At 52.2% G+C, this 18,440-nt stretch overlaps 1 protein-coding gene across 1 annotated transcript in view; it reads right to left on the bottom strand.

Moving 5' to 3' along the window:
• SLC4A5 (solute carrier family 4 member 5) overlaps window positions 1-18,440 on the bottom strand; it is a 53,186-nt gene that overhangs the window by 11,087 nt on the left and 23,659 nt on the right. The window contains exons 8-17 of the mRNA XM_019545980.1: window positions 17,942-18,096; window positions 16,607-16,762; window positions 15,535-15,709; window positions 13,469-13,602; window positions 12,840-13,111; window positions 8,335-8,396; window positions 5,213-5,413; window positions 4,172-4,285; window positions 2,312-2,473; window positions 374-552 (exon numbers count right to left, since the gene is read on the bottom strand). Of these exons, the coding sequence (XP_019401525.1) occupies window positions 374-552; window positions 2,312-2,473; window positions 4,172-4,285; window positions 5,213-5,413; window positions 8,335-8,396; window positions 12,840-13,111; window positions 13,469-13,602; window positions 15,535-15,709; window positions 16,607-16,762; window positions 17,942-18,096 (1,610 nt within the window). The remainder of the gene's footprint in view (window positions 1-373; window positions 553-2,311; window positions 2,474-4,171; window positions 4,286-5,212; window positions 5,414-8,334; window positions 8,397-12,839; window positions 13,112-13,468; window positions 13,603-15,534; window positions 15,710-16,606; window positions 16,763-17,941; window positions 18,097-18,440) is intronic.

Raw genomic sequence — 18,440 nt, 5'->3', positions numbered from 1 at the left:
CTGCCAGACAGTGAGCACCCTTGGCTTTCCCCCTCCAAACCACAGCACCTGCACAAGCACCATATGACTGATGGGGACCTCTGCCGGTCCTCTGGTTCGACCCCGGCTTAAGCCAGCCCTCACCCTTGCATGACCCATCCCAGCAAATGCCTGCACTTAGACTTTGATCGCTAGAAACTGTGCAGCGACTCCAGGTATTTGCTCCACTGCCGACCCATCCTTGCTGTGAGAGAAACCCACCTAACAGCCACTGTGGGTCCTGCTCTGCCATTTAGGTCCATTCCTCCTTATCCTGGTCCTTATGACCACAGAAAGGGACAAGCCCGGATACCCGCAGTGCTGCTGTGGATCCCTTTCCAGCACAAGGCCTCACCTCACGCCAAGGAACTGCGGCTGCTCCCCTGGCGCGCTGGTCTCGGTCTCCATCTTCAGGCTGTCAATGTGCGCGATGGAAATGACAGTGGCCGCCACGTACCAGGGCAGCCCCATGAAGGAGCATATGGCCATCAGGATCCCGACCCAGAACAGGTCCAGGTGGTAGCCTGCTGCTTTCTGGAAGAGAGCATCCGGACGGGTCCAATTAGAAACGGCACGCCAGCTCCCATCCTCACTGCTGAAGCAGGGGAGCCATTTACAATGCCCACCATTACAGCTGGGATTTTTGACAGTAGCCCTAGTTAGCAGCATTGCCAGGTCTACAATATGAAATGATTGTATTGGAAGCTTAAAATTATCCCAATTGCTGAAAAAGTATCATATACCGTAAAAATGCAAATAAGTATGCAAATACCTATGCAAACAAGTCTTCTTTTTGTTTACTTTATACTGCTCACTGTTTAAGTCGGCAGGGAGCGAGAACTGGGCCATCAAAGTTGAAGCATTTCTTTATTTAGATGCAAGCAATCATAAGGAAGTGCTGACAGCAAATCCAAAGGTCAATTAAGGTTCCCTGAGAGTGACTTGGGTTTTGCATACGCTGCATCAATCAGCTGCCTCATAAACTATGGTGCATTTTGAACACTTTTACTGAACACGTGATCCTACATCATGCAAGGGTTGACATGATCATACAAATACGATAATTATTGTACACCTGGCAATGCTGCTAGGGCGGTCAGCAGGTGACTCCCTCCAAAGTCCAGGGGCGCTCGGGGTCCGATTCCCCTGAGTTTCTTAGCACAGCAGAGCGCGCAGAACCACAGCGAACAAGGTTCTCCCCAATCTGACCTTTGCTGCAGGGCTGATTTGCTCAGAAACAGGGAAATCCACTAGTTTTTCACCTCAAACCATAGCAGAGGAAAATGTCAGAGACTTGGGGAATCTTCTACCTGGGTTAGGGTGGGGGGGAATTGCTTCTGGACACTGTGCATTACGGCCAGTTCATGCCCTACGACCAGGGGCCTCATAGCCCATCCGCACTTCATTTTCTTGATATCTACAGAGCTCATCTTTCTAGCCTTTAAGCCCTGATGGGAAGATCTGCACCACAAACAAAGCAGCCACCGTTTCCCAGCCTGGGATGCTGGGCAACCTCTCAGAATTATCCGGTCATAAGGCCTGACACATCATTTAATTGAGGAACTAATTAAAGCATGGATCTCACTGCACTCGGATGCGGTGGAGGCCGACAGTTCAGCTACATTCATAACGGGACAGGACACGTTCTTGGAGGAAAGGGGCCTTGGTAGCTATTGAACATGGCAGTGAGGGACATGGCCTCTGAATCAGGACATCCTAGAGCTTTGATGCTGGAGGCTGCAAGGGAGAGTGAAAGAGTGGAAAAAACCCTGCTCTCTCCCTTCCAGTATCCTCTCACTGCTACCATGTGACACCAGAGACTGGACCAGACGGCCCTACGGTCTGACCCAGTACATGGCAATTCTTACGGTCTCGTGTTCTGATTACCCATTGGTCACTACCACTGTCTTGGCTTCAACCCCACAAATTTTGCTGTCATTCCTTGTCCCAGGACTTGGGAGCTCTTTGTTTCCCAGGGCTTGCTTTGGAGGGCATCCCTGCCCCAGATGCATCAGACAAACTACTGTGCCTCTTTGGCAAACATTGCACAAGGTGGGCATTTGCTGCTGGGCAGAAAGGCAGCTACAGACCTCTGTAGCCCTGGAGTTTGCCAGCACTGTATTCTGACCCGGGTGCAACTGGTGTCTCCACCCTCCGCTACCCAGGCATAACTTCTCCCCCTGGCCAGGCACCGCATTGCCAGGGACCACGTCATTGCCCAGCTCCTGGCCATGCCTCGGCCCCATGAGAGGAAGAGCTTTATGCCCACTCTGTGCCACTGCCCAAGCCGCACCCTCAGTTTATGCTCCTTCCGGTTGACAATGACGGCTGTGATCTGCTGGTCCATGAAGATCAGGATGGTGACCAGGAGAGCGGGGAGTGCGCTGGCCAAGTAGATCCACCATGGATTCTTGCCAAACGGGAACACAAACCACCCTCGGTCAAGGCGGGTGGGCTGAAAAGGCAACCATGACCAGGGTTAGGGCGGGCTTCCAGGTCGGACTATTTCAGCATCAGGAATGAGAATGGCGTGCAATCTGGCTATGCACGTGTGGCATCTCAGAGAGGTAGTCCACAGGGACCTTGGGCAAGAGTCAAACCACGCTCTATGCTCATGGCTTTGCACACAAGTTCCTGCCATCTTGTACCATGTTTGCTTTACCCGGGTCTGAACACCTCGGAGCCTGCGCCCACCCCTGAAGGTTTTAATTCTGGCTCTAACCCATTACCAGGAGGAGTTTTCCAGGCTGGAAATCTCCCATACAACCTTGTCTGTCCAATCAGATGGTGACATTCATGCCAAATTGCTACTAGCAGCTTGCTAGAGCTGGAGAGATTTCAGTACCTCTCCCCTCTGGCCCTGAATTTTTAGCACAAACCTAGTTCACACCCAGATTGGACCACTAGCTTCTTCCAAAATGCAAGGACCCTCCTAGTCCATGGTCCTGGTGACAAGACCTGGCTCGAGACCGCGCCACTGCCCTCCCCAGCCAATAATTCATTCCTGTGCCATTACTTTCTAAGGGGTAGAGGTATTTCCAAAAGGCCATTTGTTTCTTTTACCTTAAAGTCCGTAGGCACTTGTAGTTTGGGTGTGTTCATTCCAAAATACAGATCGAGACCGACAAACATTAGTATGGACACAAAGATAGAGAAGTCACTGATAAGCTTACGAAGCTACAGAGAAAGAGTGGGAGACGTACGTCAAAAAGAAAAGGGAAGAAGAGCAGCACAGTCAGAATATTAATCAGAGAATGAAAAGATATTGTCTCAGACACTGCATTCACACACCTGAGAGTTAGTTTCTCAGAGCACCAAGATTGGTCATCGTTTGGTATCCTTTTGCACCCACGGGTTTTGCTTCAGCTCCCTAAGCCATCCTTGATAACCTTAAACCTGCCAGGTCCTCACAGGGTCCCTGTAACTGTGGTGTCTGGGCAGATTATACTCTTTAAGGCTGTTATTAAGCCTCCTGACCCCCGCCCTCACTCCATAATCACTGGACCATCCACACACAGTCATACAGTCCTGATTGCTCACTGCCTGCTCTCATTTATGTACAGCAACTGCCAGGAGATGCTCCTACTTCTGCCAAGGATGGGACTGTTAGTAAATCAGACTGGCCAATGCTGAATGATAGTGTTCCTGCCTGTAAGTTGCCCCCATGTTTTCAGGTTTATTTTTAGGGGGGGAAAAATTCCTTCTCCCCTGAGTAGCCTTCACTACTGGGACTTTCTTGCCTTGACCAAATCCCATAGTGCATAGGAGCACTGGATAATTACAGGCGAAACACACCCACAGTATGTAATGGAAACCGCTCCAAAAACAGTATCTCCTTCGGTATTTTGATGGCGTGCACAAAAATCCTATGCGTGTGCCATCCAGCTGTCCGGGACCTGATTATAAGTCACTGCAGTAGACAAGCCCAGTGATGTTTCTATGGTTTTTTAAATGGGGAGGCATGCATTCAGACCACTAATGTGGCTTGGAGATGCCCCTTCCCTTCTGCTTCTCCCAGGACTCTCAGACCTGAGACTTGACAGACAACATGCGTGCAGCAGCCGTGGGAAGGAGAGGTGTGAGCATTAGGTGGAAAGGAGCCGGACAGACGCAGCTAGCAGAGGGAAGAGCTTTGAGACTGTGATATTCACACCTTAATTATACTGGGGACATGCAGCTTCGGGGTCTCCAGTCCAAAACAGGCGTCTATTCCACAGAACAGCAGGATGGAGAAGACAATAGAAAAGTCGGCAATGAAGGCCCTGACCTGGAGGCAGATGGGGATGGGAGGAAAAGGCCAGTTACAGGCTGGGCTGGGTGTATCTGACCATGCAGGCACATTAGGGATGACACGGGTCCTGTACAGAGGTATTTCTGCAACATCCAGGACACACCAGAGTCTGACACCCTTCTTCTGCTGGTGCGCTGCTACAGATTTAAAAAACCCCAACTCTTGCTTTGTAGCGGTGCCAGGAAGAGCACCTGTGTCAGCACCCCCGGCTGTTCTCCTGTGAGCCTTATCTGGAGTCGTGCAAACACATGAGACTCGCAGTGTTCGTTAGACGAAGGGCAGTTTCTCATCCTTCAGCTCAGAGGTGTCACCCAGGAACAGCTTACATTGTCTGACATTTCATGAGTCTGCCGGGACAATAACCCCACGTGGCTTCACTCAAACATTCATGCTGCTCACCATCCCCTGTGTGACTCATCCCAGACAGCTATGCCTTTCACCTCCCAAACATGGAAGGAAAGGCCCAGCCCAAGGGAAGTCCACTGATCAAATTTAGCAAGCAAAATGTGGGAACACACCTTGGGCTCTGGCCTTTGCATTCTCTACCTCTGGAGGCAGCTTGAGTTGAGCTGATTCTGTATGACCTATCGGGGTGTGTATGCATACAGCTGATGAAAATGGAGGCATGCATGAGCCCTGATGGATTTGGGGGTCAGGGTGGGGGACGGAGGAGGTGACAAGTCCTGCATTGCATCCGTGCTGATGGAGCTTGACTCCTGCAGAGCCTCCTCTCCTCCTGACTTTCATGGACATTTGCCATGAATGAAAGGTCAGCCACTGCAGGATGGGTGCGCCCCGGGGAGATCTGCACTGACTCTGCTGTCTCTGAGAGGAACAGCCTGGCCTTTCCTACCAACAACCAAAATTGTAGACAGCTCTCAGCAGCTTTTGTCTTTTCCTTACCTTGGTGGGAAAGTAGCGGCTGAACTTGAACTTCTTCAACGTTAGTGTCATGGAGTAGGTCCCAAAGAAGAGGATGAAGGACATGAGGGCCAGGTCGGGAACAAAGTTACAGGATTTCCCCACTAGACTGCCGCCGTACTTCAGGCATTCCTTCTTGCTCAGCTGGGTCCAGTCCAGAGCTGTCATATTAATAGTATTGTACTTGGAACGGATGTGTTGAGGAAAAGAAACCGACATAGCCATTAGTACAGGGAGTGGTACTTGGGGGCAGGCCAACGCAAGCACTCCTGTAGTGCTGCTTCTACCCACCACCACCATGCTGAGGACACTTATTATGTCTAGAGGACCTGAAGGGGCAATGAGCTCCATGTCATCTCTGCCTAGGTCCTTCAGCAGGCAGAAGGGCAACGGCAAAGGGAAGCCACTCTATCCCATCATACCGAAGCAAAACGGGCAAGTGGCTGATGCTGGCATGCTTCGGACTGCAGTGTAGACATCCCTTGGGAGTCTTCACAGCCAGGACAGCGATTGCTATCCCGTGCACTAGTTCAGCCACCTGCTCCACCATCCTGCTCCAGGTGGGCATTGCTGGGTTGACTCTAATAACCCCAGCTAGGCATGGACTTGGACTACGTGATGGGCATCATCTCTTCAGTCATGGATTAACAGACTCCTATGCCTTTCTGGCTAGGTAGCCTGAGCCTGGGTGCAGTGGGAAGGCACACTGTACTTATTTATTAATCTAGCAAACACCTCTAGTCTTCACCTGTCAGCAGCTGGTGCAACTCTGCCAGTTGCAACCTTGGCCCTGTTAGAAAGCAAACTCCTCCATTGAGGCAGACCACTTGGTGAGCTTTCAACCCCAGATGTGATGCCCTTGTGAAAACCCTGGCCCCAATTCTTAACAACAGTGACCCCGGCATCTATGGGCCATCTGGCTTCACCTGGGGCATTTGAATCCCTAGATCACTCCCAGCTTGATGCCTATCTCTAGGTCTGTGGGCTGCTTTTGAGCCAGGAGAACCAGATAGGGACTCTGTGGATGGGGACACGTGGCGGGACAGAGGAAGGGCCAGTCTCATCCTCAATTCCCCTCTGCCTTGAGCCAGCAGCAGTGTCTGAAGACTCACTGGCTGTTTTCCTGACAGCATTTGTCAGGCACTTCTGATCCCTCTTGGAGCTGACTGCCAGAGGGAGGGAGAAGCCCTCTCTTCCCCTTAGCTGGTGCGCGTTGCAGGAAAGGACGGCACCAAGAACGCTCATTGCTGCTCGCTGCTGTGCCGTAGGCTGATTGTGGCATGTGGTCCTGATCATAAACAAAAGGCACAGCACAGCTCTGCGTTTGCATGGCACTTTGCCGTTCTCCACGAGGGAAGCGGATCAGTACTGCAATCACCACCTGATAGAGGGGGACCTTGGAAGTCAGGCTCAAGACTTGCTGATCCCAGGCCTGAGCAGATCCCACTCCACTATGTGGCCCCACACCTTGATCCCTAGGCTCCAGCTCCAGGCTGGCAAGTACACAGAAAAACAATTATTAACCCACTCATGCCAAGTTTCCAACCCTGCCTGGTGATCTGGGAGGGAGGTTCCAATTCAGAGGCCCTAAGTAGGCCTGTTGTTTGGGAAGTGCAGCGCATCTACCTCTGAAAGTCCAGCCCTGGGAAGGGACTCTAGCAGGACACCTTTTTCACTCCTTACTTGGGAAAGTGTGGGCCATGTTACTTATTTCATGTTCACCAAGATACAACTGCTATCAGTATCTGTCTGTCTGTCTTGTCTATCTGTCTACCTATCTATCCATCCATCCATCCATCTCTCCCTCTCTTTCCCACTAGCACCAGGGCAGGCAATTATTTGGGCTCATGGGCCAAATAGGCAGTACTGGGGAGCAGTCACAGGCCAGTCAGCCTGGAGCCCACGTGCCACTGCCCACAGTGCAGAGCCCTAGCCCTGCCCTGTCCCGTTCCTTCTGGCTGCCACCACCACTGGCCCCAGCCCCATGGTACCGGTGGGGACACATGCACAGCTCTGATACCAGCCCACCCTGTGCCCACTCTGGACTTGGCCCGGTGGAAAAGACCAGCTCAGGACTAGTCACAACCCGCACGCACAGCCCTGACCTCGGCCTGCCCTGCTCCTGTCCTGGACTGCCTGCCCATGCTGAGCAGTGGTAGCAGCTGGACAGAGGCTGCTGCTAGGTCAGGGGAAAAGCCCCCACCCCTCCCACCACTGACGGGACCTTCTTGCTGCAGCCACCTGGAGCCTGTGCCCAGGCTGCCCTGCCACCCCTCTCTGCTGCCATCACTGCCACCCAGCAGTGCAGAAGAGCCACAGTGCAGCCCAGCCATGGGGTCTGGGCAGCTGCAGCTGCAACAAGAAGGACCCAGCAGCGGTGAATGGCAGGGGCTGATTTTACCCCACACCGAGCATCAGCTTCTGCTCAGCTTGGGGGGGTGAGTCTGGAACAGGTGCAGGGAGCCCAGGGTCAGGGATGTGCACATGGTTCCCGCCAGTACCATGGGGCTGGGGCCAGTGGCGGTAGCAGCCAGAAGGAGCCACTGCTACCTGGGTTGCCTAGAAAGGCAGTCCAGCTGTGGAGCCACCCCAGCCCTGCTTTGTGCCCAAGGGGCAGCAGGATGAGCCATGGGCCCAATGGTGCCTGGGCCAGGAGGGACCAATGGACCCACTGCAGGCCGGACAAAGTCCCTCTGTCGGGGGCCTTATTTTGCTCACCTCTGCTCTAGCTAATACTATTGCCACCTTATGGAGGGGGACCTTGGGAGAATCAGGCTCAAGACTCAATGATCCCAGTCTCAGCCTCATCCCACTGGACTACATGGGCCCAGCACCTGTAGCTAGCCAGATACAGTCTGCTCTCTTCTTAAACCCTTCCCTCTAGTCCAGGCTGCTGCTTCACTCCTTTGGCCACCGAGATGCAATGGCAAATTGACCACCTTGGTGCATCAACTGATGGCTGCAGCTAGCCGCAGCTTCCCTGAAGGAGCAGTAAGTGATGGATTTCACTGGTAGGTCACACTGGGCCCCCTATTCAAAGCCAGGGCATCTAGCAGAGCTCCGCGTCCCTCCTCCCGGCATAGGCATTGAATAAAACTACTTACCATAGACATGTTAGTGTCGCTGGGTGACAGCGGGGCTGAAGCATTGAACAAGGTTGTATTCACTGCAGAAAAGGAGTTTGTTGTAAAAAAACACGTATCTTAAAAAGTAGCAAGGCTTCATCTGAAGGGACACGCCGTTTCAGCCTAGTGAGCCCTGGCAGTTCCGACAGACGCTGCCCTTCCGCTCCCCAGAGAGAGGAAAAGACACCTAAGAGCAATCCTCTGCAAGGACTTGCTAGCAGCACGGGGCTGTGGGCTGTTTTGAGAGCTCTGAGCAGCTACCTTGAGGGGAACAGATGTCAGGAAGGCCGGATGAGTGCATTGCTACACACCTGCTGGGGGCCTGGGGGTGGGAGGCTCTAATGGAAACACCTGCCTCAACTGGAAGAGCAGACCACAGACTGCAGGGCTCTGGAGGGCTAGTCCTGGTTCTAACACCAGCAGCAACTTCTCCCTGATGAATATTATGGGTGGGCTCCCATTCAGACAACCCGACATCTCCTATGGGCGGAGAGCCAAGAGTTGCATCACGCTGTGCTGCCACGAAACTGGTGGCATCTTCCCTTACCATCTGAGCATGGCTGAAGAGACACCAACTGCCCCAGCAATTTCTGTGACCATAAACTCATGTCAGGATGGAGGAATGGAGCCTGGAGTCTGCAGTATCTCTGGCCTCCCCATCCACTGACAGAGGGACCAAAGCCCCAGACTCCTGGGCTCTCTGCAGCTAGGACCTAGGCTGCTGCCTGATGTACTGTTACATCCGGCTCCTTCCCAGTGTCAAGTAACCGCTGCTATGAGTGAGTTTCCTTTCGTCATAACCATACAATCCTGCTTACCACTGCTCCAAGGACCTTGTATTGACTGTGCAGTCCCTTCTGCTAAGACGTTGGGGACAAGGTCCACCTGAAAGAAGCCACCGCTCTTGGGAGCAGGTCAGACCCCAGAGAGGATACCAGCGGCTCTCTCGTGTAGCAGAGCTCACGCTCATTCTTTGGAGGGCTCCTCTCCGGTCAGACCTGCTTGGCTCTGATGAGACCTCTCCCCCTGCTCCTGCCCTTCCCAGAATAAGAAGGACCCGTATCTCTACGGAAGCTGTGCTCTGAGCGTCGCCTCGTGTCCAAGGTGAGATTTCTCTTGCCTGGCCTGGACCCCTGGCCTCTAAACCCTGCCCAAATCTTTTGAGGAGGGAGAGGATGAATCACGAGAGAGAAAGTTGTCTCTCAGGGGAAACCTGAGTAAAAACCCCACAAGGCTCTCAAGCGTCTGCGGGGCCTTCTTCTGGAGGATCCTAACAGCCTGGAGCCGCTACTGATCTGTCACGAGTAGACAGTGAGCCACCAGTCTCTGCTGCTTGCCTATGGCCTCCTTCAGGATCTGTATGCAGAAGGATAACCTCATCTGAATGCACACCACACATGCCTGCATCCAAGTTGACCTCCTGGCAGGCAAAGTCTTTAAAGTTTTGGGATGTCCTTTTGTCAACACCAGATTTTTGAGAGGCGGCCCAGCCTCAACACAGTCTGTCTCCCTTTCTGTGACAGACTCCAGCGGGAAATTAAGGAGGGAGAAGCGACTGCTGGGTTAGAATCAGAGACCTCACTGCTACAAAACACCACTCCGCTGCCCTAGCGAGAGGCTCAGGCCTGTTACCCTAGACTTGTGTGGTGTCAGGGTTGCCAGGAGTTTTTCTTGGGGGTTAGATTATGGATTTGTCTAAGGTGGTTTGGATAGAGGTGATCCTGCCTCAGGCAGGGGGCTGGATGGGTTGACCTCTCAAGGTCCCCTCCAGCCCCGCTTCTCTGTGATCCTATGACTTCTTTGGATGTTCACATGCAGAACGGAGCTTTTCCAGAACCAGACATAGTTGCGAGTACTACCGCTTTAAATTGCTCATGCCCCAACATAGAGCACGCTGTAGCATGTGCTGTATTTTTGACCACAAGGTCCATCAGCGCTTCACACAAATGGAGAGATTGGAGTAGAGCTAAGAGTAGGACACCTTAAAAAAATGGAAGAGTATCAAACATGAAATAAGTTGACCATTTATAGAGTGATACTCACTTGAGATTGAAAGCAGCCAAATAGATGTGTGCAGCAGGGACAAATATGGTACAAATCAGTTATAACAGTCAAAAGCCATTCCTGTTACACTACCAGAAAAAATATTAAGCACTCAATGGGCAATAACCATATGCTCTCAGTGTTCAGGAAATGCTCATAGCGACCAGGGTGAAAGCTCAGGTCAAGGAAGGTTGCAGCTATAAGAGGGCTTTTGGAATTGCAATTCTACCATATGGAAAGAACGGAAAGTGGGTTTGCTTCAAACGAGGACACCATGCGTGCTTTGCCTTTGCTCAGCTGCTTGAAGCCAGCTGGGGAAGAGCAAGGCAGGCTAACCCCACTGTGTCCCAGAGGATGGGCCTCAAACTCAACTGCGGAGAAATCACAGAGGCGGTCGTTCCACCTCTGTGGGATAGACGATGCTGGCTAAACACAGCGGAGGACTCCAAGACATCCCAAAGCCATCTGGTGCTCAGGGATGGCCCCTTTGTGACCACACTCCCTTATGAAGCCCAGGTCTTGCTTTCACATACAACACAGCTCCAGAGAGTATATGATGGGGTGGCCAGAATTCCTTCTGAAAGTCCCCAAAAATCAGACGACTGATTCCCCTTGCCCCCAGTCCACTCCTGGATCCTGGGTGACCTGTGTGGAACCAGGGGGAACCCTCATGCCACATAGTCAGAAACCCAGTAACCCTGCATCACTGTTGGCTCTCACTGTTGGGTGGTCCAGGGCCGCAGACATGAGCCGACCAAGGGAGAAGGAACCCGATCCTGATCCTATGCTTGTTCTAACCCAATGTTGCTCTGTACCAGTTGTTTATTCCCAACCAGAGGTGAGCTCATGCTAAGGCTTCGCACTTGATCAGACCAGGGTGTCCACAACCTTGCTGGATTGAGCCCTTAGATTCAACAAACAACTGCAGAGTTGTTAAAAAGGAGCATCAGTTCACCTGTCCCCTCCCTGATGGGACACAACACACACATTTTTGACCACCAGGACTCAACAGCAGACATAACCATTGATCTAACATCCCACATGTTATGTCTGGTGTAGGCCACTGTCAGGCACTGGTGTGCAATCACATATAGGCCAACTATGGCTATGGAGGCTACCAACATTGTTTCCCACACTTCTGTCTCCAGGGCGAGGGTTAGGTTGCAGTTCGTTTCCACCTCTTCCTTCCACCATCGTTCTTTTAAAACAAGAACGCCCAAAGGGCTCCCTTTTCCTTACAGCACTAGCACACCTGAGGGAAAACATTTCCTACTCATGTGACAAATAGCAAGGTCTTAGTTCCAAAGAGCGTAACGGGAACTCTGGAAAATTTGGACATGCGATTCAAGAGCCAATCTGGATGGGAATGACAAAATGTCAGTACGATTTGGTGGGTTGGCTTGGGGTGGGCTAAAAGTGAGCCTGAATTACAGCCATGTCAGAGAAGAGTACATCTTGGCTCTGGAAAAATGCAGGTTGTGTCTCACCTTCCATCCTTTTGCTTTCCCTGGTCTACAACTTGTGTCACGTTGCTGTGGCAGACACTGGGCCTAGGCTGTAGGCAGCTGTTAGACACAGCAACACACAGCTCCCCACCCCTACACCAGCCTGTGTCTAAAAAGAGACCAAGGTGAGGGGGTAAAAAGGGCCAGGAGGAGGGATCACTCAGAAGGGTGTCTGAAAGCCACTGAACATCCGGCTAGAAACGTCATCCCACCTAACTGGAGAGGACAAATTCACCCTGGAACATGCATTTGTGAACCATCCTGCTCTGGCTGCAGGATGTTAAGTGAGGATGGCTTTCATGTCTCCTAGCTGTTGTTCCATGCTTGACCATCTATGGAGAAGGTCTTCTCTACGCTCTCATCTATCAGGGATGTTCTGGCTTGCTGGGAGATGCTGAGTAGTTTTCGGGAGCACGGCTATTTGTGTGGGGGGCTGGGTTAGAGCACATGATGATGGGGGAGATGGCCTTCAAAAGAACCCCTACCTTAGAGAGCCTCTTTGGCGGACAGGTACAGACATGTGGTTAGAGGTCCTGAGCCCAGAGACACATGGGCCATATTATTGCGATCCCACTGTCATGGGAGAACATCCTTTGGCTGAGATAACACCTAGCCCACAACAGCAGGAGATCCAGGCTGCTGTTATCTTTGCCTCCATTTTACAGAGGAGGAAACCAAGGGAGGTGAGCCCTTCAAGCCCAGATGTAGACGCCAGGTCTCCTGCCATCCAGCCCACATCTCATGCTACTGCCGTAATCCCCCAGTGGAAGCTCACAGCCCAGAATCAGATGCCCACGCATCCGGGTCCCAGTTGGCACAGATCAGTCAGGAGGCCTCTCAAAACTCCTCCAGACCTCAGCCAGACCCCAGTGCGGGCAAAGCCCAGACCGTGTCCTCACGCAACGCTCAGCCGGGAATAATAAGACTCGTGCTCACCTTGGTCAGGAGCGATGCACTCGCACTTGTACATGGTGATGTAGTCCGGCCTGAAGTCTGAATTGATGGGGTAATAGTTGAAGGCTCCGATCATCTTCTTGATGGCGTCGTAGATGAAGATGAAGCTGATGAGGGTGGAGAAGCCCTCCTCAGTGAAGCGTGTGACGTACTTTATAATGAAGCTGGCATCAGTGGCCACCAGAATAAGGCACTGCAGGGCGGAGTGGAGGCCGATCCACAGGCGAAACTCCATGTAGTCGATGCTGTTGCCTCTGTAATGGGGCACACCCAAAGGGCATCACACAACAACAGGGTTGGCCCGTTCCAACAGTGCAGGGAGACCAAGGCCCAGGGAAAGGTGTCACCGTACGGGAACGGAGGAAGAGCTCTCACAATTATCCAGTTAATGGTTTTCCTAAAGCCCTCACTTCCCCATGCTCCCATGCTCATAGACCCACCATGACAGAGAACAGGTTTTTAGCCTCTCTATCTAGGGCAGCAACCCAGACCCAGAGCCCATCAGGCTCAGATGCACAAGGATTTTTAGGCCTTCAGGGTTGGGACTCCCTCCACCCCCCTGGGCATGGAGGCAGGCTGGGCTGGGAGGCTGGGTCCATCCCTTCACCTACTTGCTGAAATCGAAGAGGAGCTTCTCGAATATGAGAATGGGTCCTGTGCTGCTCAGGATGATGAGTGGCTGCCCGGCAAAGAAACAGAACACTGAGCCCGCCATTGCCGTGCCGAGGAAGCTCTCCATGACACCCTGGAGAAGGAGAGGGGCCAAAGTCTCAATGTAGGGATGAGAGATGGGTGAGCTGGGCTGCCCCCTCACGCAAGGGACCATGGGTGGTGGCCAGACTGCAGGAGTGCTGAGTACAGGGCACAGCGATGGGTGCCAGCTCTCTCACCTGTCCTCCCTCTCTGTGGTACAGATCACTAATCCCTTCCCTCCACCTTGTCTCCTCCAGACAGAGGCCAGTGGGTTGGGGTTGCATGGGGAAGAGGTGAATTAAGGCCTGGGTGTCTTACAGGCCTTTCAAGGACTCTGTTGTGTATAGATAGGCACATGCTAAAAGGCAATAAGGCCACTAGTTTGGGCTGCGGGGGGAGAAGCTGGGATACTTCTCGGGCTCAGATTTGGAGGGAATGTGTCTTCCCATCAAGGGTTAGGATCTGCCCTTGGCTGAGCAGGGGCAGTTCACAGAGAAGGAGCAGGAAGGACTTTTTTCAGGGCAGCTGGGCAGGCATGTAGCCAGTGTGGCAAAATGCCATCTTGGTCTCTTCCTGGACCAGGTGCGGCTGGTGAACTCAGACTGATGGGTGGTGGAGCTTCTCACGGGAGCAGGGAGGCAGGGTTTGCAGCCAGCCAGGCACTTCAGCCAGTAGCGGGGAGGCTGTAACCATCCCCCAACTCCCGTGGGATGCTCCACTGTCCCACCAGTCTGAGTTCACCAGCCGTGCCTGTCCCAGACTCTGCTATAAGGTTTTTCCTTGCCATTGTCTCCTCACCTGCTTGTCAATCTGGTTGCCTCAGGTTACGGCTACTATGTGACCTCAAGCAGGTACGGGGGAAGTGAACCTAGTCTCTTTTGTTTTATCCCTAACCTCATGGCAGAGGGGTAGTGGCTCAAGAGATGTCAATCTCTGAGTTGACCAGTGATGCTTTTTAAATTGGTTGGTTAGCCTTAAACAACACCTGCCCTGATTGGACTTGGAAGGTGTGATCAAAAAAGTTTATTTAAGAGCCCCTTCTTCCTGGAGGAAGGAGAGCCATTTTGGAAAGCATGGAATAAGCTCACAGCCGCTGGGGCTCTGCTGGGCTCCAGATGAGCAGGGAGGGCCATTTTGGGGAACATGTGAGCAACTGCCCAGGCACAGAGACGGAGATCTCTCTCTGGAAACTCACTGACACACCATGAAGTGCTTGCCTCCAGAGGAAAGTTCAAGCAGCCTCTGGATGATACTTGCGAGTAACTTGCCTAAACCTTATCTAAAAATATAGCTTGCTGTCAAGAAGATACATGTTTAAAGGCTACCTAGCCACACTGTTTGCTCTAAAGTTATTCTTTGATATTTCTCTAACCTGTACCCTTTCCCAAGCCTACTCTCTGTAACCAATAAAGGTCTCCACTGTATCAAGCATGGTAGACTCATTGGGAGATGGTTTGGGCATGCCTTTTTTTATTCCCTTGGCTTGGATGACCAAGGGAGGCTACTTTTTGTGCCTCAGGCTAAGGGAAGCACCCTGAGTTCTCACAGCAGGTGAAGTACTCTCAATGTCTACAAGGCCTGTGTATCCCAGGGGGCACAGGGATGAAGACAGACCAGAACCCCTGGGTGGTGGCAACAGTGGCCCCAGGCTTGCAGGTGTGCTCCAGGAAGGGGGCCAGCCAGATGTGAGGTGCCCCAGGGAGGCACTCAGAGTTTGGTAGGTGGTCTGGCACAGTGTTGTGGGTGGTTCAGCACAGGAGCACCTGCTACTGACCTGCCATAGCCAGCACACAGACTGGTCAGGCACTGGCACTGGGGGTGGGGCATGTGGGCAGTGAAATCTGCCCCGCTGGGTGTCTCACAGCCCAAAGCAGCTGATGCACAGGTTTTACACCAAACCAAACTCCAGCACAGCTTCTGGCTTGAGCCCATGTCTACCAACTCCCCTCCTCCTCCATGTGGCTGGAGCACTTCTCAGCTTTACCTGGTAGTTGTCCGTTGCATCGCCAAGCAACCCCCCGAAGGTGATGGCATTAGTGATGCAGCCCAGGTAGATGAAAAGGATGGCAGAGATCGACTGGATGTGGAAGCCTTCATAGAAATCACTCAGGAACCAGGGCAGCTTCCTCTTGATATCCAAGTACAGGCCCCCACAAAACCTGGAAGAAGGAGGTGGAAAGATCTGCCTTGCAGCCATGCTGTGAGCCCCCAGCCCAAGGAGCTCACTTCCAGGTGCCCAAGAGCAGCTCCACACAACCCAAAAGGAAGGACAAGCAAACACGTGAGACCTCTGCAGCACTGGTGTGTGTCAGGGAGTGCGTTCAGCGGCCAAGACTCCTCTGTGGCCCTCCCCTGATAACTGCTCTTGGATTTCTGCTCCACACCTACTTTAAAACCAACTGCCTGAGAGAGGCAGCAGTATTTTTATTCGGGCAGCACTGAGAGAGTTGAGTGACTTCCCAGCCCATCATCATCTGCTAATCTATCTCCCCTCCACAAGCATTAACCCCCCTCCATCCTTTTTACTGGTCCCGATGTTCCACTGTTCAAAATACCCTTTCCTCTGCAAAGCTTTCTGTCTGTTAGCCATTCCTGGCAATGCCAATCTTTTCTTTCATAGCCCCGAGAATTTTTTTTTTTTTAGTTCTGGCTAAAAACCTTTCCTCAGGTGTGCTCATATTAACTCAGGTGGGGAAACAACTGGCCGTGAAGGGTTGGAGGCATGCACGGCCAGGCTGTCCAGGAAGGCTAGATTTTATTTTAGCACTCTGAGAAAGAGAGAAACCATAATGCCCACAGGACTAACGACACAGTATCTCTTGACTATTTTCTGCCTGGTTTGCTGTGGTTTTTTATACTTAGTACAAAACCTAGCAAATTGGTGCACGTGCCAATGGTTAGACTTGTTTTAGCTTTGATCTTAAATGTTGCATCCCTTGACCCGCCTGCCTCAGTGCAAAGGTGATCAAACCAGTGTTCTCAGTGCACAGAGCTCTGGTGGGCCCTTGGGGTGCTGAGGCCTTGCAAACCATTTAAGCACCTGAGGTACTACCTACCTGCCCGTCCAGAGAAGCTCCTCCCCGACTTCGTGTGCAGCTGGCATCTCTCCATCGTCACTGCCACTGCCACCCCCTCCACCGCCGCTGCCTCCGGCTGCTCCGCCAGCCACACCATTCATTTGCCCTGCCTCGTTCAGGGAGAACACAGACTTCCTGAAAGCATACAAGAGGCTCTGCTTTCTGGAGACCTTGCTGCACGTCTGCCCAGGCCGGTCTTTTGTGTAAAGTGCCAGACTCTGGAGTCAGGTGAGAATTTCAGCTCTCAAGCCACATGGCTTGTAGGGGCTAACAAAATAAGACCCCACCAAGGCTCAAAACCTAGAGGACCAACTGAGAGCCCTCCAAAGTCTAGTTAAAAAACAAACCCTTCGGATTTCCAGAGACCACTCTGAATGGAGCCATGGACTCTTTTTTATGTGAGTTAGGTCCTTAGCTCAGGTCCCACCTGAGCTCCTCACAGTCAGAACTGGCCAGGACTTGCCCCATCCTGACAGAACTTTTCAAGGTTTCACACAGTTCCCCATCCCCAGTTGGTGATTCAGCCTCCATCGCATAAGTTGCCCAGAAATTCCTGGCCTTGGGAAAGTGCTTTGAACAAACTGTTGTGGACACCTGTACACTTCTCTGCATAAGTTGGATTTGGGTGATGCATCAGTTCCTAGTGATAAGCCATTTATATTTGACTAATTCCCAGCGAGTCCCTTATAGCCCTTGGGCTTTGCTTCCTGGCTGTCTGGAAAGTACATTTCTTTGGATTAGCTCTTGCATGAAATGCTGCCATCTAGGCTTCACCAAGGAGATGGCACTTGGGTCAATCTAGAATGGCACATCGAACAATATTATAGGGACAGTTTCGACAAGGATCGAGCTGGCTTTCCTATCAGAAGGAATAACCTGCTAGGCTAGTTGGGAACAAGCTAGTAAAGGTTCCACAACTAAAGCACCATGGTTCATCCATTTCAAATGGGGGTTTGTTTCTGCAAATACAGTTTAGCTCTGGGTACCGTGAAATGCATCTGCTCACATTGCTGAGCTGCTTATGCTCATTGGCCTCTGGCTAACACCAGGACCTGTCACTAGACTTAGTCATAATTCACCACTCTAACTTGCTGCAGAGTCAAGCTTGCTATGCTGCTCATAGCAACTCTTAGCTTTTTAAAGCACCCACTTCATAGCACTAGACGAGGGAGGTCAGCGTCGCTACTCTCCTTTTCCACACGGACGTGTGGACGTGACTTCCCAAAGTCACACACCAGGCTGGAAGCCTAGCAGGCGATACACCCTGCTTCTCCCGAGTGCCCGATTTCTGGCTTGTCACTAGCAGCCCCGTACCTCTTGTCAGCAGATGGCAGTTTCTTGGGGGGCTCTATTCGGATGTTGGGATCCCACTCGCCAGGTGGCAGGACAATAACTTCATCCAGAAATTCATCGATCCCCGCGATCAGGTCTTCTCGGTCCCTGGCTTTGTAGGCAACATCACTGAAGAGCTGGATATCAACAGAGACAACAAACTTTTCGCTCAAAAGACCCCAGCTTCAGCTACTCCCTGTGCCTAGCTCACACTTTAGATCACTGCAGAGGTTGTCTCACTCCTTGCTGGTGTGAAAACGGTGCCAGTGAATGCTACTTAGACAATGTAGGCCCTCCTGGCTGTTACCACAGTGCAGGCTGTGGACATCGGGAATGCCACAATGCAGCTGGGACAGAACTTATCCTTCTGCTCCAAAACCACAGTCCCCCAGCATGGGGCAACTGACAACTGACGCCCAGGAAAAAGCCAACCTATTAAATAGGTACTTTGCGTCAGTCTTTCATCAGTCCCATGGGACGC

The sequence above is a fragment of the Crocodylus porosus genome, unplaced genomic scaffold, assembly GCF_001723895.1.
Source record: "Crocodylus porosus isolate Cpor-Errol unplaced genomic scaffold, CroPor_comp1, whole genome shotgun sequence".
In the NCBI taxonomy this organism is placed as follows: Eukaryota; Metazoa; Chordata; order Crocodylia; family Crocodylidae; genus Crocodylus; species Crocodylus porosus.
Note: the sequence above shows the minus strand (reverse complement) of the source record. Positions and strands in the feature narration are given on the sequence as shown.